The sequence below is a fragment of the Sus scrofa genome, chromosome 8 (genome assembly GCF_000003025.6).
Source record: "Sus scrofa isolate TJ Tabasco breed Duroc chromosome 8, Sscrofa11.1, whole genome shotgun sequence".
Lineage (NCBI taxonomy): Eukaryota > Metazoa > Chordata > Mammalia > Artiodactyla > Suidae > Sus > Sus scrofa.
The window spans coordinates 38,964,310-38,987,062 of NC_010450.4; the positions used below are offsets into that span (position 1 = coordinate 38,964,310).

General features: G+C 45.7%; 1 protein-coding gene and 1 long non-coding RNA gene across 7 annotated transcripts in view; one reads left to right on the forward strand and one right to left on the reverse strand.

Moving 5' to 3' along the window:
- Positions 569 to 18,300, reverse strand: LOC102159502. Its single transcript, XR_304839.3, has 4 exons — positions 17,788 to 18,300; positions 5,279 to 5,336; positions 4,924 to 5,042; positions 569 to 3,585 (listed from the first exon to the last, which is right to left on the reverse strand). It is a non-coding gene; the product is annotated as an uncharacterized LOC102159502 (long non-coding RNA).
- Positions 18,376 to 22,753, forward strand: part of DCUN1D4 (defective in cullin neddylation 1 domain containing 4) — a 78,035-nt gene continuing 73,657 nt past the window's right edge. For 2 of the 6 annotated variants that reach the window (XM_021101201.1, XM_021101200.1), the window contains exon 1: positions 18,397 to 18,550. In XM_021101201.1, coding sequence (XP_020956860.1) covers positions 18,526 to 18,550 — 25 coding nt within the window. In that variant the 5' untranslated portion in view covers positions 18,397 to 18,525. Of the gene's footprint in view, positions 18,551 to 18,919; positions 19,017 to 20,104; positions 20,335 to 22,753 lie in introns of those variants that run through there. The other 4 variants (XM_005666642.3, XM_021101203.1, XM_021101204.1 and 1 more) reach the window with 4 other exon arrangements.

Here is a 22,753-nt window from a genome sequence, read left to right on the forward strand (position 1 = left end):
AGGCAAGGAGGTCCAGGAAGCACAGAGAATCCCAAACAAGATGAACCCAATGAGTTCCACACCAGAACACATCATAACTAAATGGCAAAAGCTAAAGGGAGGATTTTAAGGCATCAAGAGAAAAGCAAAGAGTCACATACAAGGGAACCCCCATAAAGCTGTCAGTTGATTTTTCAGCAGAAACTGTGCAAGCCAGAAAGGACAATATATTTGAAGTGCTGAAAAGAAAAAACCTATAATCAAGGATACTCCACCCAAGAAGGTTATCATTCAGAACTGAAGGAGAGATAGAGTATTCCAGACAAGAAAACACTAAAAGCATTCATCACCACTAAAGTGGCCTTACAAGAAAGGTTAAAGAGCCATCTTTAAGTAAAAAAAAAAAAAAAAAAGAAAGGCCAATACAAGAAATAACATACATGAAGAGTTCCTGTTGTGGCACAGTGGAAATGAATCCGACTAGTACCCATGAGGATGTAGATCTGATCTCTATCCTTGCTCAGTGGGTTGGAGATCTGGCATTGCCATTAGCTGTGGTGTAGGTCACAGATGTGTCTTAGATCCCACTTTGCTGTGGCTGTGGTGTAGGCTTGACAGCTATAGCTCCAACACAACCCCTAGCCTGGGAACCTGTGGCCCTAAAAAGCAAAATAAATAAATAGAAAATATACGAAGGAAAAAAAAATCTCACTGGCAAAGGCAAATTTACAGTAAAGGCAGTGAATCAACAACTTAAAAAACTAGTATCAACTTAAAAAAACTTATGAAACAATAATACTCATTTATATGTTGCCAACAAGGAACTTCAGAGCTAAAGACACAGAGAGACTGAAAGTGGATGGAAAGATATTCCATGTAGATAGAAATTAAAAGAAAGCTGAGGTAGCAACACTCATATCTGATAAAATTCATTTTAAAACAAAGTCTATAACAAAAGACATAACAAAAATATGTAAAATATGATATCAAAAACATAAAATGGGGAGGGGTGAAAAATATAGAGCTTTTAGAATGTTTTAAACAACTATCAGCTTAAACTATCTATCTACCTACCTACCTACCTACCTACCTACCTATCTAATCTCATGGTAATCATAAACCCCAAACCTATAGTGGATACACAAAAGAACAAAAGGAAGCTAAACATAATGCTAAAGAAAACCATCAAACCACAAGGGAAGAAATCAAAAGAAGAACAGAAAAGAACTATGAAAACAATCAGAAAACAAATAATAAAATGGCAATAACCACATACTTATCAGTAATCATTTTAAATGTAAATGGACTGAATGCCCCAATCAAAAGACATAAGGTGGATGAATGGGTAAAACAATATGACTCATTTATATGTTGCCAACAAGGGACTTTGGAGCTAAAGACACAGAGAGACTGAAAGTGGATGGAAAGATAATCCATGCAAACAGAAATTAAAAGAAAGCTGAGGTAGCAATACTCACATCAGATAAACTGATTTTAAAACAAAGTCTGTAACAAAAGACAAAGACCAGCACTGCATATTGATAAAGGGGTCAGTATAAGAAGAGAATATAATATTCATAAACATGCATGCACCTAATAGGAGCATCTAAACATATAAAGCAAATATTAAGAGGCATGAACAGAGAAACTAACAGTAATACAAGAGTAGTAGGGGACTTTCATATTTTAGGGTCCTGGCAGATATTAACCACAGAGTAAAAACCATCTTGAACATTCAGCTGCAGACTGTCAGATCTGGAAGATGCCTCAGCTTGAAGATGGCCCACTGGTACTCAGCACACAGAGACAAAATAAAAACTTCCGACTCCTCCTTATGAAATAAATCCCACTGGCTATCCACAGCCAGATGCTAAACAAATCAAACCTATCTATTAACATAAGTATAAACTGGAGACTGCATACACTCAGGGTCAGTAGAAACCATGGATGAACTTGGTGGGTAATGAAAAAAGTAAGAAAAGCCACTCTGTCCTCTAATATCTCAGCACTTCTTTCAGTCTTGGTGGCCACAATGATCACCAGCAAAGAGTTAATCAACTCTTGCTGGATGAAATGTTTACTGAGTTTCTGTTATGTGTTGGAGACAGGGTTGGGTCCACCAAGACAGGGCTCCCACTCTGAAGGAGAGGCTGCCAATGCAGAGTAGAGGTTCCTTTTCTTTTTTTTTCTTCTTATTTTTGTCTTTTTGCCATTTCTTGGGCTGCTCCCTCGGCATATGGAGGTTCCCAGGCTAGGGGTCGAATCGGAGCTGTAGCCACCGGCCCAGGCCAGAGCCACAGCAACGCGGGATCTGAGCCACATCTGCAACCTACACCACAGCTCACGGCAACGCTGGATCCTTAACCTGCTGAGCAAGGCCACGGATCAAACCTGCAACGTCATTGTTCCTAGTTGGATTCGTTAACCACTGAGCCACGGCGGGAACTCCAAGAGCATAGAAGTTCCTTACACAGGAGGATGGGGACAGCGGAGTGGGGAGGCCCACTGGCCATGGGAGGAGGAGAGCAGAACCAGCTTTGCTCTGAGCCAGGACTATCCTAGTAGCAAGTGACAGAAACCGAATGTGAATTTCAAAGAGGTCATGTGTTGCCGTGAAAACAATCCTCTGCCAGACTTCCGAAATGATTGGGACCAGGGGCTCAATAGTCATCAACACAAGGTCGCTGCGGCATTCTCTGTGGTGCCGCAGGTTAAGGATCTGGTATTGTCACTGCAGTGACTTGGATTGCTGCTGTGGCATGGGTTCCATCCCTGCCCTGGGAACTTCCACATGCTGCAGGCATGCCCCTCCCTCCCCTCCACTGACTGCAGGGGCTGTGTGTGGAAATCTCTTCCCTCCCACTTAGTTTATCTACAACTCATTATTCATGTGTCTAGTCGCCTCCTTAGGAAAGCCTCCCCTCCCCCACTGCTCTCCCTGTCTGACTGAATCACAGGCAGAGACCTGGGTGGTCTATTCAAGACTTTGGGGCAAATTAAAAAAAGATGACCCTTTTGAGTGGACAGTGCCAGTGTGTGAAGGATAGGGTACCCCCACTTCCTGGGGGCACATACACCTTTGTGCCAGGCTTCAGGGCTTGGTGAGGAGGCTCTAAGTGGGATTTCAGCCCACTTACCCCTTAGCTGTGCTCCTTTGTGCAGTGTCCAGCCTGGGCCACCTGCAGCCTCAGCCAGCTCAGAAAAGGGTTTTCCCTTTCTTTTCTTTTCTTTTTCTTTTTTTTTTTTTTTTTTTTTTTTGTCTTTTTAGGGCCGCACCCTCGGCATATGGAAGTTCCCAGGCTAGGGGTCGAACTGGAGCCACAGCTGGTGGCCTATTCCACAGCCACAGCAACGCCTGATTCCAGCCAAGTCTGCAGCCTACACCACAGCTCACGGTATTGTCAGATGCTTAACCCACAGAGCAAGGCCATGGATCGAACCTGCATCCTCATGGATACTAGTCGAGTTTGTTACTGCTGAGTCACAACGGGAACTCCAACTACTGTCTTTTTGTCCAGCCTCTCCTTCGAGACTGGCCATCTTTGGAAAGGGGCCACACAGTGGCAGCAAGGTGAGAGACTGACTTTGCATTGTCCGGGAGCGAAGCTGGAAAAAAAAGCAAAGAAATCAAATGAAGAGGAGCTCACACACATAAAAGCTGTGTATTCTAGGAGTTCCTGTCATGGCTCAATGGTTGACAAATCTGACTAGGAACCATGAGGTTGCAGATTCAATCCCCGGCCTTGCTCAGTGGGTTAAGGATCCGGCTTTGATGTGAGCTGTGGTGTAGGTCGAAGACACAGATCAGATCCTGCACTGCTGTGGCTCTGGCGTAGGCTAGGCCGGTGGCTACAGCTCCGATTTGACCCCTAGCCTGGGAACCTCCATATGCTGTGGGAGCGGCCCTCAAAAAAAGGCAAAAAGACAAAAAAAAAAAAAAAAAAAAAAAAAGCTGTGTATTCTATTGTATATTCTCAGAAGACTGTACCTCATCTCTTTACTACTTGTCGAAATAGCACTTTTACGTTGCTTGCATGACTATTAAAGGACTGTCTCCCCTGCAAACTTGTACGCCCCACAAGGACAGCAATTGGGCCTGTTGTTGCTCCACGTTATTCTCAGAGCCCGGCAGTATCTAGCACATGGAAAGCCCTTAATAAATAATGGTTGTTTCATGAATAAATGAATGAGCGTTTATTTCTTCATTTCTCTTGGACTGGTTTTATTTTGGCTATGGTAAGCAGTGGCCTGATGTGGGATCTCAGTTCCCAGCCTGGGGGTCAAACCCTGGCCCACAGCAGTGAAAACACCGAGTTCCAACCTCAAGACCACCGGGAACTCCCCTGGACTGGCCTTTTTTTTTATAATGGGGAAGACATGGTTGTTGGCAGCTGATAAGCCCTCAGACAGAAAAGGCTGCTTTGCCTTAATTCTGTTTTTTTTTTTTTTTTTTTTTTTTTTTTGTCTTTTTGCCTTTTCTAGGGCCACTCCTGCAGCACATGGAGGTTCCCAGGCTAGGGGTCTAATCAGAGCTGTTGCTGCTGGCCTACACCACAGCCACAGCAAAGCAGGATCTGAGCCACTTCTGTGACTTACACCACAGCTCACAGCCACGCCGGATCCCCAACCCACTGAGCAAAGCCAGGGATCGAACCCGCAACCTCATGGTTCCTAGTCGGATTCGTTAACCACTGAGCCACGACGGGAACTCTGCCTTAATTCTGATTTTTAAAATTCCGGGGAAGGATGCTAACTGGTCCCTTTGAGATGCCATGTCTGCAGTTCCTCTGGGAGCTCTGTTTGATGAATGCTGGGGTGAGCAGTGCCCCCCAAAGACGTGGAAGCTCTTTCTAGTGAAAGAGGGACACTGGGCACAAACAACTCCAGATGGTCCCCACGCAGCCACTGGCTTGCCCTGGGCTGGTCACTTCTTTGTTTCCTCACCTGGGATACGAGGGAATGAGCTGAGCTCATCTCTGAGATCATCCAGCCCAATGTTCCATTCCCTTATGTTCTGCTTCTGGTTCTGGTTCTGTCTCCTCCTGCCAAATTCTGTTGAAGTGCTGCAGGTGTTAAGTGGAAGAGACATGACCGTGGGCAGCCTCAGGCAGGGAAAGCTTAATGGAGGTGAGCTTTATGCAGAGGGGGAAAGGTAGAGATGGCACTGTGGGCAGAGAGAGGGAGGAGGGGCTGGCTGGGCAAGGATGTTAGTATACTAGCCATTCATTGACTAGAAGTCTTTTTTTTTTTTTTTTTTAAGTGTAAATATCTTTACAAGGGGGGTACCATGATAACTCACCCATTTTTTCTTCTGAATTAGCTCATCCAAGAACAGCAAGCCAGTCATCCACAAGGATCTGAAGAAATGAGACGGTGGACAGGTAAGCTTTGATATTCAATATAGGTCCCAAGTACAAGCATCTCTTGTGTGTGTGAATTAGGCTGATCATCATGGAGTCTATACACTGCAATTGACCCTTGAAAACACAGTTTGACCTGGGCAGGTCCACTTCTATGTGTTTGTTTGTTTGTTTTGTCTTTTTGCCATTTCTTGGGCCGCTCCCCACGGCATATGGAGGTTCCCAGGCTAGGGGTCCAATCAGAGCTGCAGCCACGGCCTACGCCAGAGCCACAGCAACGCGGGATCCCAGCCGTGTCTGCAAACCACACCACAGCTAACAGCAACGCTGGATCCTCAACCCACTGAGCAAGGCCAGGGAGTGAACCTGAAACCCCATGGTTCCTTGTCAGACTCGTTAACCGAGCCACAACAGGAACTCCCAAAAGTGTATGCTTAGAACATCATCAGCAACACTTGTACTGAAGTGGACAGCCTATCCTTACATAGGCATATGTGGGTGGAACTTATAAAAGGTAATGTAAAATTATAATGTATTAGTTTTCTGTTTTATAACTGCTTTCAAAGAATTACATTACCTTAAAATATGCTTCTCTCTCTCATAATTAGAGGAAGCACATATCAGCCTATCATTACAGGTGGTTTTTTTTTTTGTTTTTTTTTTTTTTTTTTGCTTTTTAGGGCTGTACCCGAGACATATGGAGGTTCCCAGGCTAGGGGTCCAACCGGAGCTACAGCTGCTGGCCACAGCCACAGCCACACAGGATCCGAGCTGTGTCTGCGACCTACATCATAGCCCATGGCAACACCAGATCCTTAACCCATTGAGCGAGGCTAGGGATCGAACCCCAAAACCTCATGGTTCCTAGTCAGATTCATTTCCGCTGCGCCACGATGGAAACTCCAGGTATTTTTTTTAAAACAATGTTCCCAACACTGCATTATAAATATGACTGTGATACTGTAGCCTTAAGGATTTTATAATGATTCATTAATTAGTGTATAGGCTGGGCTACTGGGAGGCAATCATATTGATTACATGACACTACTACGAAGCAATAGTATTGCTGCTTCTGTTACTGATGAATGAATCATTATACCTGTAAATAAATATGAATTTCTTTTTCACATTACCTTTTCCTTTTTGATGACTAATGTTAGTGATATATATAATGTCTATAGTGTTTTGTATCATATAGGACAATACTAATATAGGAAAAAACAAACTCATCTTGTAGACAGATGGCATCAACTTATTGATACAGTACTGTAAAGGTATTTTCTCTTCCTTATGATTTTCTTAATATGAATTTCTTTTCTCTAGCCTACTTTATTGTACAAAGACAGCATGAACATGCAAAACTTGTTAATCAACTGTTTATGTTATGAGTAAGGCTTCCTGTCAACAGTAGGCTATTAACGGGGAGTTCCCATGGTGGCGCAGTGGTTAACGAATCCGACTAGGAACCGTGAGGTTGTGGGTTCGGTCCCTGGCCTGGCTCAGTGGGTTAACGATCCGGCATTGCCATGAGCTGTGGTGCAGGTTGAAGACTTGGCTCAGATCCCGCATTGCTGTGGCTCTGGCGTAGGCCGGTGGCTATAGCCCCAATTAGGCCCCTAGGCGTAGGCCGGTGGCTATAGCCCCAATTAGGCCCCTAGCCTGCGAACCTCCGTATGCCGAGGGAGTGGCCTTAGAAAAGGCAAAAAGACAAAAAACAAAAACAAAAACATAAACAGTAGGCTATTAGCAGTAGAGTTTTGGGGGAGTCAAATTATATGCAAATTTTCAACAGCATGGTGTTGGCAAGGACAGGGGGCCATGGCGTTGGTGGGGACAGGGGGCATAATTCAAGGGATGACTGTACTTTTCATGGGTGCTAGTGGTGGGCGTGGGGGACAGTTTTGCTCCAATAGCGGGAAAGTGACTCAGAGAGGCAGGGAAAAAAGAAATGCCTCCCTTTTTTGATGCTAAAATGCCTGAGGTTCTTACACACAATTGACCCTAAACCCTTCCCATGATCATTAAGTACAATAACCTCTTGGTGCCTGTCTGCTCCCCTTCCAATTGTTTTCTTTTTTTTTTTTAACTCAATGAATTTTATTACATTTATAGTTGTACAATGATCATCACAACCCAGTTTTACAGTATTTCCATCCCAAACCCCCAGCCCATACCCCTGCTCCCGAACCTGTCTCCTTTGGAAATCATTAACTTTTTCAGTCTGTGAGTCCATATCTGTTCTGCAAAGAAGTTCATTGTATCCTTTTTTTTTTTTTTTTTTTTTGTCTTTTTTTTTTGTTGTTGTTGTTGTTGCTATTTCCTGGGCCGCTCCCGCGGCATATGGAGGTTCCCAGGCTAGGGGTTGAATCGGAGCTGTAGCCCCCGGCCTACGCCAGAGGCACAGCAACGCAGGATCCGAGCCGAGTCTGCGACCTACACCACAGCTCACGGCAACGCCGGATCGTCAACCCACTGAGCTAGGGCAGGGACCGAACCGCAACCTCATGGTTCCTAGTCGGATTCGTTAACCACTGCGCCATGACGGGAACTCCCCCTTTTTTTTTTTTGGATTCCACATGTAAGTGATAGCATATAACCTTGGTGTCTCACTGTCTAACTTCACTTAGCATGCTAATTTCTAGATCCATCCATGTTGCTGCAAATGCCGCTACTTCTTTCCTTTTAATGGCTGAGTAATATTCCATTGTGTATACGTACATCTTCTTTAGCCACTGCTCTGTCAATGACATTTAGTTTATATCCATGTCTTGCCTATTGTATATAGTGTTGCAATGAACATGAGTATGGTTTCCCCTTCCAATTGTTCAAGCAACCCCTCTGTGGTTTCCTTAAGGATGTGGTTTAAGCTCAGTTCAATCTTCACCAGTCTTGTTCCTACTGGGGATCAGTGAGGTTTGCCTTTACTCCCTAAGGATGAGCTTTGTCCTGAAGGTGGGAATGGTCTGCCCAGGAAGGTCATTCACCAGGTACCACAATGGGAGCTCCGGGTACCTGGGGGCGTTGGGGGGGGGATAGAAGAGGGAGAGAAGGCTTCCAAGGGGAAGTGGCAGGACAAGTGGCACAGTTTGGAGGCGATTCTATAACAATGCTCTGCTACTTTGGGCCCTGCTCTTGCACGGCCCAACATGTGGTCCTGTTGCTGGATCCTTAGATCTGTTTCACAGGGAAGAGAATAAAATTCCATACCCTAGAAGTGGGGACACTGTGTTTCATGTTACCATGAATGATGGACAGAGAGGACACAGGACATTTGCCTAGACCCTTAGAACTCTGCTAGGTGTGACTGCCTGCTGGTAATAGAAAAATACGTACAGCTTCCACATCAAAGGTCCTAGAGTGTGTGTTGGGGGAGGAGGTATAGGGTGGGTAAGTGGCCCCCTGGAAAACACTATACAAAGTTGCAACACAGCATAGTGATTAAAAACATAATTCTGAGAAGTTCCCTGGTGGCCCAGTGGGTTAAGGACCTGGCCATGTTACTGCAGCAGCCGAGGTCACTGCTGTGGCATGGGTTCAATACCTGGCCCAGGAACTTCCACATGTCTCAGATGCAGCCAAAAAAAAAAAACAAAAACAAAAAACACTCTCCCCCAAACACAATCCAAAGCCAAAGCCAGTCTGTGTGGGTTTAATTCTCCTGATTCTGCTGCTCACTAAACTGTATGACTTTGGACAAGTTACTTTACCGGCTTGTGGCTCAGTCTCCTCACCTGTAAGATGTGTTTAACCAAAGTTTCTACCTCATGGGATCTTTGGGAGGGTTCAGTGAGTTAATACAAGCACTGGAACAGTACCTGGTGCCAAGCAAGTGGTACTTAAGTGTTTGCCAGTATTTATATTCCTCAATGAAATGTTTCCCAAAGCTGAAGTTATAAAATTTGAATGAAGGCTTTGAACAGACTAGGAGTGTAGTCAGAGAGCTCTGAAGCCAGAAAAAGTGCTTGTGAGATGCAAGGATGAAGAATAAAAATGGAAACAGTTGTAGGGGCTCAGGGTTGGACTTGCAGGAGAAACCGACCAGACCGTGGGGTGGGGGCAGGGTGGCTGGGAGGCCTGGTGCTCAGTGGGTGCTGATGGGGTCTGGGGTGGGGATATGGGGGAGGAGGTTGGGAGAGGGGAGAGAAACAGTGACAGGGGAGAAGAGGCACAGGGTGACTGAGTCAGGGTAGGGCTGAGTCTGGGTGTGGGCAGCTACAGAAAGAGCAGTTTTAAGGGCAACCCAGTTTGGAACCGGAAGTGAGCAAACTTTGGAAAGAGATGAAGTTTATTTTTGGCATCTCCTCTTCTGCTCGGATACCTCCACACTGCCTTGAAAATGCTGTCCCCCATTGCTGCACAGCCTGAAACCCGCTCACCTGGCCTTCCACTCCCCTCACAATCTTCCCATCATCTGAGTCAGCCTGCCTGGAAGAAAGCTAACAGAGCAGAACGAAATTACTGAAAGCCACGGACCAGTCCCTAAAGGAAATACTTGTCAACTCAGATGAATCTCTCATCTAGGAATGCTGGATTTGGGGGCTGATGGGGTAGGCATAGGTGGATTTCAGGCCTTTGAGAGAATCATTTGCCATGATTCTTTTTCTTTTTTTTTTTTTTGGCTGTGGTGTGCGGCCAGTTTGATGTGGGACTGAGCCCAGGCCCCGGGGGTGAGAGTCCTAACCATTAGACCACCAGGGAACTCCCTTCAGTGACTCTTAAAGGGAGTCTGTGCTTCCCAAAATGTTAAGGACATTTGTTTTAACTGATTTTGGCTAAGACAGTGGGACAAAGGAAATATAAGTATTCAGATTAGTCAGAAGCAGAGTTTTGAATTTTGTGTCAGTGGTGTGTGTGTGTGTGTGTGTGTGTGTGTGTGTGTCTCCAGATTCTTTTCTATTTTGGAACCATAGTTGTTTTTTGTTTTTTTTTGTTTGTTTGTTTTTTAAAGTGCTTGGATTCATTGCTTTCTTCTCACCAACATGGCTCCTGTGGAGCCTCAGGAGGGGTTCAGGTGTGACTATTGGGAGGTGTGGGGCGGCTGAGGAGGTGTGACCAGGTTGTAGGGGCTGGAATCTGCTTAGTCACAGGTTTTTGACATCCTCCATCCTCTTCCTTTCTAAAAAGGAAGTTAGTACTTCCACAACATGTCATCACCCAGGAAGTGGGCATGTTTTTTCCACAGTGCCCACCCTCCTCTTCCCTCCCCCATGTCCTACCGCTGTCTGCCTCTCCATCCACTCTCCCAGAATGCTTTGCTTTGCCATAATGAGATGCTCGGCTCTCCAGCAGCCACGACGCATGGAGATGGATGGGGCCTCCTGTACTGCCCTGAGAGGGATGGTAAAAAGACACTGTATGCATGGAAGCAGCCTAGAAAAGGCGAGGAGAAATGAAGAGTCTGACAACACACAGAAGCCCTTGTCCCAGAAAAATGGTTATCCTTTCTGTCCATCCCCTGCTAGCTAGAGTATCTGAAGCAATACTCTATTTATGAAAGTCCCTCTAAAGGTCATCCATTGTTTAGATTCTATTGGTAAATGATACCTCCTGTGATTGAATTTAACGCGACATCATTAGGACTTGATTAGCCCAATGAGATTAAGGCGAAAATACCTGATGCAGAGAAGGACATGTGGTAATGAATGAATACATTTTTATTCAGATATTCTGCTCAATCCCTAGGCAGGTGTGATTGCCATAAAATAAAAGGCCCTGGATGAAAAAAGAAAAGTGTCCGTTTAAGCATCCTACAGTTGGGCTAGAGAAAAAGGTTAAAAAAAAAAAGCTAATTAAGCCCACTGTAACAGTCATGTGTCAAGGAATCTTGGAGGTTAGAAATAGGTTTAAAAATAAATGAAATTTTCTCTATATTTAGGAGAGGCAAAAAAAAAAAAAAAAGGATTGTGAAAAGAAATGGAAACACTGATGTCAAATCTCAGTGTACATGAAAAATTCTTAGTTTTTCCGAGACCTCTCTATGATGGCTGCTACACAAAGAAACCAGGATTTTCTACAAATTTAAAAACACAGACTCATTTTTACTTGAAATAGTCTCAAGCATAAAAATTAACCAACTGCACCGCACAAGACTGCATTTGGTTCTCATAGAAATAGGAGATCACATCACATAATTGGTGCTCAAGCGTTCCTTCCTGTTTCCCTCCTCCTTTTATAAACGCTTTTATGCACTTTATCTTATTTAGCCCTTTTTTTACCCCTTGAAGGTATTACTCCCATTTGTTACAGATGATGGAACTGAGGCCCTGACAAGTTTAATGCCTATTCAAGGGTTTAAGTGGTAGGTAGGGTTTGAGTCTTCATTCAGGCTGGTCCCAGGGTCACACTTAAAGACAGGTGTGTCTTTGCCTCTAGTATAGCTGATATAAAAATTTTTTATGCCAGTAATTGTGGCTCTCGGGAAAGGCAGTATTACATCTAAGTACATGACAGAAAAATTATTCATTATGGGAACACAGCATCTTGTTTCTATCCATGTAGAATCCCCTGTAATTTAGGACAATCTGTTTACCTGTTTCAGGCACTGTCTTCCTATAGTCACAGGAATTTCCTAGATAGATTTTGAACTTCCAGTATCAATTTTCATCAAGCAAGTTTTTTTTTTTTTTTTTTTTTTTTTTTTTTTTTTTTTGTCATTTCTAGGGCTGCACCCACGGCATATGGAGGTTCCCAGGCTAGGGGTCCAATTGGAGCTGTAGCCACCGGCCTACACCACAGTCACAGCAACTCGGGATTCCAGCTGCGTCTGCAACCTATACCACAGCTCACGGCAACACCGGATCCTAAACCCACTGAGCAAGGGCAGGGATTGAACCCGCAACCTTATGGTTCCTAGTCGGATTCATTAACCACTGCGCCACGGCGGGAACTCATTAAGCAAGTTTTTTAAAGAGTCTGAACAAGGGGCACTGATAACAGGTGCTCATTTTTTTCTTTACTGTATAAAGTCTCAGATGTCAGTTCCAAAAGCGGCTAACTGCGCATCAGTGGCCTGTCTTAGCGAAAGACATTCTTCTCTGCGAACTCAGTGTTCACTGCAGATTCTAGAAGGGAGGAAGGAAGCCCATATAATAGAGCATAGTGACTATGGAGTAAGGGACTCGAGGAAAAGGCAGATTCGGGATGACAAGCTGGATGGGACGGGGAGAATGTGCTGAGTCCTGGAAAGTGTTACACCCACCACGGTAACTAACGTTTACTGAGCATTACTATATGCCAGGTTCTTTTAAGTTCTTTACTTGAATTTATTCATTCATTTAATCCTCCCAACATTCCTATGAGGTAGATCCTACTATTTTCACTGTTGGGCACACGAGGAACCAATAGGATTTTAATCCAGGCCATCTGGCTCCAGAAAGCCTAAATTCTGCTTCAGAAAAATAAAATGGCACAAGTACTCCTGAGGCTTAAAAATTGTCCACTGTAGGAGTTCCCCCTGTGGCTCAGCTGTAACAAACCCAATTAGTATCCCTGAGGATGTAGGTTTGTATCCCTGGCCTCACTGAGTGGGTTAAGGATATACAGTGTTGCCATGAGTTGTGGTATAGGTTACAGATATGGCTCGGATCCTGGTGGCTGTGGCTGTGGCTGTTGTAGTCCCGATTCAACCCCTAGCTTGGGAATCTCCAAATGCTGTGGGTGCAGCCCTAAAAGGAAAAAAAAAAAAATCCAATGTAGAGGTGGTTCCAGAAAGTTCCATCTGTTTAGTTTTTTTTTTTTTTTATATTGGGAGACATGTTACAGCTCTGATGGAGGCTGATGAAAAAATGGAAGTCTCCTAAATGTGCATTTTAAGTCACACAAGCATATCAATCCTACGAAGTAACCTGTAGTGACTATTGCTTGTGTTGAATAGTTAATGTCCTGGCTGCCAGTGCAAGAGAGGTGGGGGAAAAAGAACCTGATGTGAGGAAAACTGCAGTAAAGTAAGACAGAAGGCAAATTCCACCACATTTCTGGCTTGTCAGTTACTACCAGTTTTGAGGAGAGACTCCTTTTTCCTGACAATGAGGAAAATGCCTCCTTCTATGCTTTTTCTTTTAACCTGATAATTGGGATCTGAGGACACACAGGTATAGAGAGACAAAAATAGACATTTTTATTACTCTAGTAGCATCTGGCAAGTGGCTATTTGCAAAACTGTTCTATGTATATATGTGGAAAGCAACATATGTTACTGGACACATGTAATTAATACTGAGAACTGAAACTGCTTCTCAAGAGTACAGGCCTCAGTGGTTACAAGGTTCATTCCAGCAGGCTGAAGACAGGCTGCCCCCCATCTCTCCCTGATACATCAGAGCAAAGAATTTATTACATTCAGCAGAACCTCATCTGATACTCTGGAAAATAATCTCATTAATAATATGCCATGAAGTAGATCGCTACCTTTGAAATAAGATCAAAAGGATAACAGATAAGAAAGACGTAATACCCAGAAATAATCTTTCTCACTCATGTGTTTCATAATACAGATCTACAAAGGCAGCTTGAGTGGCTAGGTATTCAACTCTAGAAAGAGGCCAGGTTTTACAACTATCTTTGAAAAGCACATTCATATCTATAGTATAATATCCTCCTACATACATCTCTCAGGTATGGAGGACATATATTAACCCGACTAGGAAGAGAAAAGGATGGAAGCCCAGCATGCAAACATTATAACACAGCGAGTTTGGTTACTTAGGGGCATTATTACTTATTAGCTGAGTGGCAAGTTACTGAAACTCACTCAGCCTCAGTTAACTGATCTGTAAATTGGGGACAATATTTGTATGCCATTGGGGTGTTGTGAAGTCACGTGGAGTAACTGACAACCAAGGCACGATAAGAGTAGAGCCCATCCCCCTGGAAATGCTAAAAGTCGTTATCATTTTTTTTTTTTTTTTGTCTTTTTGCCTTTTCTAGGGCCACTGCTGTGGCATATGGAGGTTCCCAGGCTAGGGGTCGAATTGGAGCTTTGGCCACCGGCCTACACCAGAGTCACAGCAACGTGGGATCCGAGCCACATCTGCGACCTACACCACAGCTCACGCCAACGCCAGATCCTTAACCCACTGAGCAAGGCCAGGGATCAAACCTGCAACCTCATGGTTCCTCATCAGATTTGTTAACCACTGCGCCAGGACGGGAACTCCCAGTCGTCATCATTTAGATCAACAAACTGTCAGTTGGTTATCAGGTTGGAGAAATGAACCACCCTAATCTCTTTGGATATGGTTACTTTCTCATATCATGGAAACCCATTTAGTTGGACATCACGTAACTAGCGGAATTCTACATTCTGCCACTGTAATTAATTCCTCCCTGAAATGTTTTCCCATTCTCTTCAAATCTCACAGGGGCACATGTATCTATTTGTCTGAGCAGATCCATCTTTCTTTCAGTCTCGAGGACTAGGCTAGTCTCCATTCTGTAACCCCAACCCTAACACATGCAGGAAAAGCAAGCGATCATGGAATATGTGAGAAAGTTTTAAAATTTTATTAAAGAGCACGGCTGTTCTTTCTTACTAGTCCTTTCCACGGCAAATTTTTTCCATATCAGATTTTAATCTAGGAGTTCCCACTGTAGCACAGTGGGTAAGGAGTTGGCATTGCTGCAGCTGTGGCTTGGAGCTGACCCCTGGCCTGGGAACATCCATGTCCCATGGGCGTGACCGAAAAAGAAAAAAAAATTTTTTTTAAATCTAGGCTTCAGGTACTTAAAAATATATGATTAAAATTAATATGGTATAAGAAATTCCAATTAAATTAGGTATCAGTCAACACAAAGTAACTTGCTTTAATACTACCTTAGAAGAGTAACTGGGTGAAGCCAAATGGCATAAAGACTATCTTCCCAAATACCTCTACTCACTACAGTCCCAAGACCATTATTAACTTGTTTCTCCAAGGAGTTGAGTATAAATGCATAGAAGTGTAATATTATTATCTCAGTAAACATCTCCACAGGGATTGAGTTATTTGGGAAAGCCACCAATGAGATAAAATGGAAATGTATTACATATTAAAAAAGATTCTGTACTGAACGTCATCCAAAAGGAAGCAATATTTTAGCTCTGAAGCATAGAATGTGAAGTGGATTGACATAATAACGCTCAGATGGAAAGAGAGAGTTGCCTACCCATCTTTGGAATTGAAGCTTTGCTATGGGATAATGTGGTGCTAGGTAAAGACCTGGTCTGGGAGCTGGGAAACGAGTTTAATTAATGCTTTGTTATTAGCTTGCTGAGTGATTGGGACTATGCGTTTAACCCTTTTGGACCTCAAGTCTCATATTCTTAAAATGAAGAAGTTGGATCTGATAATCACCAAGATTCCTTCCAGATCTAAAATTACACCTTACAGTCGATATTCAGTTCACTTTAAGTAGGCATGAGTTATAACTATTTGAAAGCACTGCACGAGGTACTAGGAACATAAAGATAAATACAAGTTTCCTATGCTCAAAGGTTTATAATCTTGTGGATTATTAAAATGATAGGGTAATATCTGCAGAATATTATGCAGCCATTTATTTATACCTGTTTCATTATTCATAAAACATGGGGGGGAGGGAGGCTTAGTGGACCACGAGCTTTGCCTCTCAATTGTCAGGCTATAGCCAACTCACTAGAAAGATTTGTGTAAATTACTCTCTAGATCTGTTTTCTACTTGAAAATAATCATACTGACCCAGCTGAAAGTGATGCTGGAAAATAACTAAGGTTGTATATTCTATAAATATTTATGGACACCATGTGCCAGTAGAGTGTTGGGAACTGACGCAAAGCACCTGGCAGGTCCATCATGTAGATTAATCTTTATATACATTATTATACAGTTTTCTGCAAATAAATTAAGATAGCATATAACTACCTAAAGCAAATTAAGTGTGGCCTTTTTTAATGTAGAAATGTTGGAGTTCCCATCGTGGTGCAGTGGAAATGAATCCGACTAGGAACCATAATGTTGTGGGTTTGATCTCTGGCCTCGATCAGTGGGTTAAGGATCAGTGAGCTGTGGTGTGGGTCACAGACAAGGCTCGGATCTGGTGTTGCTGTGGCTCTGGCGTAGGCTGGCATCTGTAGTTCCGATTAGACCCTTAGCCTGGGAACCTCCATATGCAGTAGGTGTGGCCCTAGAAAAGACAAAAGACAAAAAAAAAAAATGCGGAAGTGTCAAGAAGCAAGTCCATTTTTGCGCAAAATAACATGTGTCTCAGCCTTGAAGTAGCATAAGCAGTAAAAAAGCCATACAAATATTATATACACAAAATATTATGAACTTGTATGAATTACAAATAATTTTTCCTAGACACAGAATAGGTTGAACACATAAATGGGATAAAGAAAGCAGGAGTAACTTCTCTGCTCCAAGGACAGACATTCTTAGAATTAGACCTGCCCAAAAAGGAACTACCTATTTCAGAGTCCAGAGATACCTACCCATCCCTGTAGGGCCCAGCTGATGCTCTGTCAGGGTGAATGTCACCAGTGATGAGATGAGATTTTTGTCTTGCCTGAATTGAACCAGAAGTGGATAAATTCGGGTTCAATTATGAGATTCTATGACTGATGAAGTGATTCATAAGTGTATGAATAATAGAAATGTGACAGGTATAAAATGATAGGGATATAACGTATTAATGAGACATTAGGAATTAAAAGGGATGCAGCACATTATAAAGGGAGTGATGTGTGGTGGAAAAACTGGTTCTTGTTCTTTCAAATATCTTGTTTTGCCCACAACATTTAAGGCTATGATCTGAAACCGAAATTTCAGAACCCTGGAACTCAAAAGCCTTGGCTGTATAAGTCTAAAATCAAAACGACTGTTTTGTTATCAGTTATTTGTGGTGTCATCTATTCTCCGAGGCGGGAGGAGTAGGATGCCCTGGCCGCGGGATGGCACACAGAGAAGTGGTGTATGTGTTGTGGTTGGGGTTGGAGGGAAAGGTCCTCCATTAATATCTCAAAATATTTTTCTGCTACAATAATACGGTGAGTATGACGAGTGGGTTTGAAAGTCTTAAAAAAAAATGGTCGGCACTCATGAAAATGATGCGAATTCCTGACTTAATAAATTCAATGGTCAGAAGTCTTCTAAATTAACGTCGTCCTCCACCAAATAACAGCCAGTTTTGCTTTTCCGGACCGCTTCTTAGCGTCAATGACTTAGGCTCACTTAGCTAACGCTTATTTGTCCTTTGAGGGCTAGTGACTTGGCCCCTGAACCAGCCGCTTGCCAGACTGAGCCCAAAGCGTGGCCCTTGGTTTCCTGCCTGAGTTCTGGGGCGCGCGTAAGTGTATCACCGACAATGAAGCATTCGAAGCCTTTAGAATAGCCCATCTGTGATGAAGAAAGAAGTGTGTTGACTCTGGAAAAGAAGTGCATTTCGAAAAAGGGGAGAGGATGGATTGTTGTACAAGAAAGAATTTGTTCCTCACCAGAGGGTTTGCTGTAAATGAAGATGCGTCGATTCTTTATCCAGGTTCTAGCTGTAGGAAACAGCAAGAGAAGTCTCAGTCGAAGTTCAGCGAGGACTCAGCTCCTGCAGAAAGCCGTTCCGAGGCGTGCGCGACAAACAGGAGATCCCGACGAGTAGCGTGGGGCGCAAGGGAAGAGCTGACTCTCCTACTCCTTGCAGCGGGACACAAGCTGCCCCAACTGCTTTTCCCCTTCTCGGTTCTTCGGAAAACACTTCGCGTGCTTTGTTTCAGACGCGGACCCATCTTTCTCGGTTGGTCTGGGCTCCACCAATCCCACCCGCCACAGGGCGGGGCTTCAGGGTCAAGGTGGGCCAATTCCCCAGCCTCGCCTTTACACGCGCTTTCGGACCCCCGGGGCTGAGTGACAGCGGCCGGGTCCAACCTGCTATTCCAGAGCATGGCCTCCACCAGGGGCGTTACGGGGACGAGGCGCCGGGACCAATCGCATTGGAGCTCAGGGGGCGGGGCCTCTTTGCCAGCTCTAGACCGGCGCTCTCCGCACTCCTTTTGTCAAATGAGAGCGGAGGAGGGGCGGTCCCTCAGCTGATGTTCAGCCTATGGAGGAGGCGAGGTGGGCGGGCCGGGAGTGCCTGGCGGCGGGTCCTCAGCTCCTAGCCGAGGTGCGGCGAGCCGGTGGGGGGACCGCGAGGCGAGCGCGGGAGCCGGGGCGGCGAGCGGGGTGTGAGCTGCCCGAAAATGCACTCGGATGCCGCCGCTGTCAGTGAGTAACAGAGAGCGAGCCGGCCGGGGCCGGGCGGCTGCTAACACTCTCCGCTAGTCTCCCGCAGTCCCCGCCCCGTGCCTCCTGTCCCGAAACCAGCCGGGAGCCCCTGCCCGGGAGCCACCCCTTCCCCTCCCGGGGCCGGGGCGGGCGGTGACGCTGCGGGCGGCGCGGGGCGGGGGCAGGCGTGGGGGGAAGGGGCCGGCCTGCCGGGGGAGGGCGGAGGTGAGGGGGTGGGGACTGGCTCCATTACAGTGTTGGGGGAAGGGGGGGCGGGACGTGCGATGAAGGGCCGGGACCAGAGTGTCCGGGGTGAATGGAGGTGGAGGCGGCGGCGGGCGCTAGCGAGCAGGGCTGGGGGTTGGTACCGGCGGGGGCAGAGGGGGAGGGAGCGAGCGAGAGAGCGGGGCGCAGGGGTGAGGATTTCCTAGGAGCTGAGCGGTGCGGGCGGCTGTGAGAAAGGCGGGTGAGTGCTAGGGGAGCGCGGGGCGGGGACAATGGGAAGAAGGGCTGGATGGCAGGGGTGGGGGGGGAAACAATGGGGTGGGGGATTGGGGGCAGCGGCCGAGCGGGGCAAGAGGGCGGGCTAGCAAATGAGAGCTGATGTAATGGGAAAGCGAGATGGTGGGAGGGATTGGGGTGTGATGGGATAGTTGGGGAGTCCAGCGGGCGGGAGGGCCATAGGAAGCGTGGAGGGGTAATTGGGAGTGGTGAGAGGGGGGCAAACGTTGGGATAATAGGATGGAGCAGGTGTTGGGAAGATAGGGTAATTGAGAGTAAGAGAGGAAGGAGGTGGGGAGGGTTTGGGGTGACCGGATGGGGGCAGGGGTAGCGGAGGTGCAGTGGGGGTGAAGAGCTACTTGGGAGGGGCCGGGGCAGGGAGAAGACTATCTTGTCCAGATTCGGTCCGCGCGGGGCTGAAGGGGAAGATGTGAGACTCCGTGACTGGGGGAGGTGTATCCTCCCCCAGATTATGGGCAGGGTACCTTGAGGGGGAGCCCTAAGCTTCGGGATGCGAGGAGAGGAGGGGGCGGGGCGGAGGGGGCGGGGGAGGTGCGCTGGCCGCGGTTCCCCCGGAGCGGCGGGAAGCGAGGTCAGCGCTGGCGCGGGCTCTGCCTGCGGAACTGGGAGGCGGGGCAGAGGCGCGCGCTGCGGGCTTTCCGCGGCTGGACCCGGAGGGGTCGGACCCTGAAGGCCAGGGGCGGTATGTGGGTGGTGGTGGTAGGGTCCCTGGCGGTCCGTGGATTTGGCAGTCTGTGACGCAGTTGTCTAATTTCTGGTCGTCAGGTGTGGAGGCTGGTGCCCCGGGACCCGGTTCCTTGTCAGGAGAGTCGGACCACAGGCCCAGCGCAGCGCCCTAGGGGCGCGACCTCTCCCAGGCGTGGAGGGAGGGCGCTTTAGGGGTTTCCTTTAGGGTCTGGCTCCAGTCGCCGGGTGTGAAGGGGAAGGCAGTCCCGCAGAATTCTGGGACTTGTAGTCCGGGCCGCGGTTGGATTGGGTGCACGTGGGTAACTGTGGAAACGAGTCCCAGAATGCAGCTCGGCCCTCGGAGCCTTCCAGCTCTGTTAACTGGTGCCTTATTCCCGGCGGATCCGAGCGCGCTCTGAGGAGGCGCTCCTGTTCCCTGGGGCTTTCTCCCTGTGTCAGCGGGTGGGGGAGAATCAAGCCAAGCTCAGCCCTTTCACACTTGGGCTCTACATTCCCCCCTCACACCCCAAGTTGGTTATTTCCCCCTGCATTTGGTGGCCTTACTTGCAGAATAAATGCTTATCTTGAACCATCTAGTACGTAAGTTATGGAAAAACATGCAAGATGCAACACAGTCAAAAGGATGGTGTGTGTTTGTAGCATCTCATGTATGTAAACACTAGGTTAAAAGGTTCAGTCTTTTATAAATCTGAGAAAGCAGTGGAGACCCGTGTAAACCTTGTGGAGGTAGTTTAAATTATGTGTTTGTAGTTCTTGAGCCGTTTGCATTGCCGAAGGATAAGGGAACTTTTTGAAAAAAGATGGTCTTGAAATGAGTGTTGGAGGTGGATTAATAGAATTGAGAGTGGACTTAAAACCGTTCATTTAAACCAGCGTGAAAATGTGAAAATGAATGAAGGGAATATATGATGTTCTCAGTTTTCAAAGAAGCATGGGAAGCAGATGAGATTAGAGGAAGGTAAACTCAGTGGAGGACCTTAAGTTTTCGTGTGTTTTTGTTCTTTGATATTAGAACCAATCCTGTCACTCTGTAGACTCTCAAGACATTATTGCATCCTTTGCCAGTTCCCTTTACCATTTGTATGCCATGACTCCAAAATCTATAAGCAGATGCCATCAGATTAGCTCAGAGATGACAAGACTATTTTTATGTGATGTATTAGGTATGAAACTACTGGTAGCATGGTCACTAGAAGAGTATTATAATGACCCTAATGATAAAAATTTTACCAAGAAGTCCAAAGATTTGGAAACTATCTAGTATGGTTACAAATATACTGAACTTGAGTACTTGATTGAATGATCATTCTTTTCATAATGGCTGAAAAATTGGGCAATGTGTGGTTTTATCAGGAAAAGATTTACATCTATCTTATATTTTACTTAAGCTTTTGGTGGAATATCCAGGACACTCTTTGCGGTATGTGAATATGTAACATGATCATGTTTTTTTGTTTTTTGTTTTTTGTTTTCTTTCTGATGTGTGTTTATCACTGAAATTTGTCCCTGGAAAAGGTGAATTACTGAGATTGAAAGCAAGACAGCCAGACGGTGTTTTTGTTTTTTGTTTTTTTGGCTGCGCCTGCAGTATGTAGAAGTTCCTGGGCTGGGATGGAACCTGTGCCGCATCAGTGACAATGCGGAATCCTTAATCTGCTAAGCCACCAGGGTACCCCCAAGATGGTGTTTTTAAAGAAAATATTAAGTTAGTCATTTCTTTCCATTTTCTTTTCTTTTTTTGCAGTTTCAACCCAAAGGGCAGACATACACACACACACCCCCCATTCCCTCTCCCCCAGCCCCCAAACCCTTGGTCTTATACATTATCACCTTATACTTTCTGCTTTGGTTTTTTGGTTCCTGTTCAAATTTTGGCCTCTGGAAGGTTCTTTATTTTCTTATGAGCTTAGCTATGCTTTTAAACAGATGTTTCTTAAGCTTTACCCAGAATTTTTTGACTATTTTAAACAGGCGGTCCCAACTTCTTGATGGATGGTTTGATTTTATGATAGTACTAAAGTGACATGCATTTGATAAAAACTGTGCATCGTGGTGCAGCGGAAGCAAATCTGGAATCTGACTAGTATCCGTGAGGATGCGGTTTGATTCCTGGCCTCGTTCAGTGGGTCATTGGTCTGGTGTTTCTGTGAGTTGTGGGGTAGGTCGCAGATGTGGTCAGATCCTGTGTGGCTGTGGCGTAGGCTGGCAGCTGTAGCTCCCGATTCGACCCTTAGCCTGGGAACGTACATGTTGTGAGGGTGTGGCCCTAAAAAAAAACAAAAAACAAACAAACAAAAAACCTGTGCTTTCAGTTTTGGATTTTCAATCTTTTTCTGCGTTAATGATATATGGTAGTTGCTGAGCAGTAGCGGCAGCCCCAGCAGCTCCCTGTCAGATACATGATTGGTGGATATACGATTAATACACGTATAACTTTTGTACTCAGCCATTCTGTTTTTCACTTTCTTTTTTTTTTTTTTTTTTTTGTCTTTTTGCTATTTCTTTGGGCCGTTCCCGCGGCATATGGAGGTTTCCAGGCTAGGGGTCTAATTGGAGCTGTAGCCACTGGCCTACGCCAGAGCCACAGCAACGCGGGATCCGAGCCACGTCTGCAACCTACACCACAGCTCACGGCAATGCCGGATCATTAACCCACTGAGCAAGGGCAGGGACCGAACCCACAACCTCATGGTTCCCAGTCGGATTCGTTAACCACTGCGCCACGACGGGAACTCCTGTTTTTCACTTTCAATACAGGTTTCAGTAAATCGCCAGAGATACTCAACATTTTATTATACAATAGGCTTTGAGTGAAATGATTTTGCCCAACTATGTGTTAACGTAAGAGTTCCCACTGTGGTGCAGCAGGTTAAGAACCTGACTGCAGTGGCTCTCATTGCCATGAAGATGGCTCAGTGCAGTGGGTTAAAGGATTTGGAGGCGTAGATCGCAGCTGTGGCTCAGATTCAGTCCGTGGCTCTGGCTCATCCATAT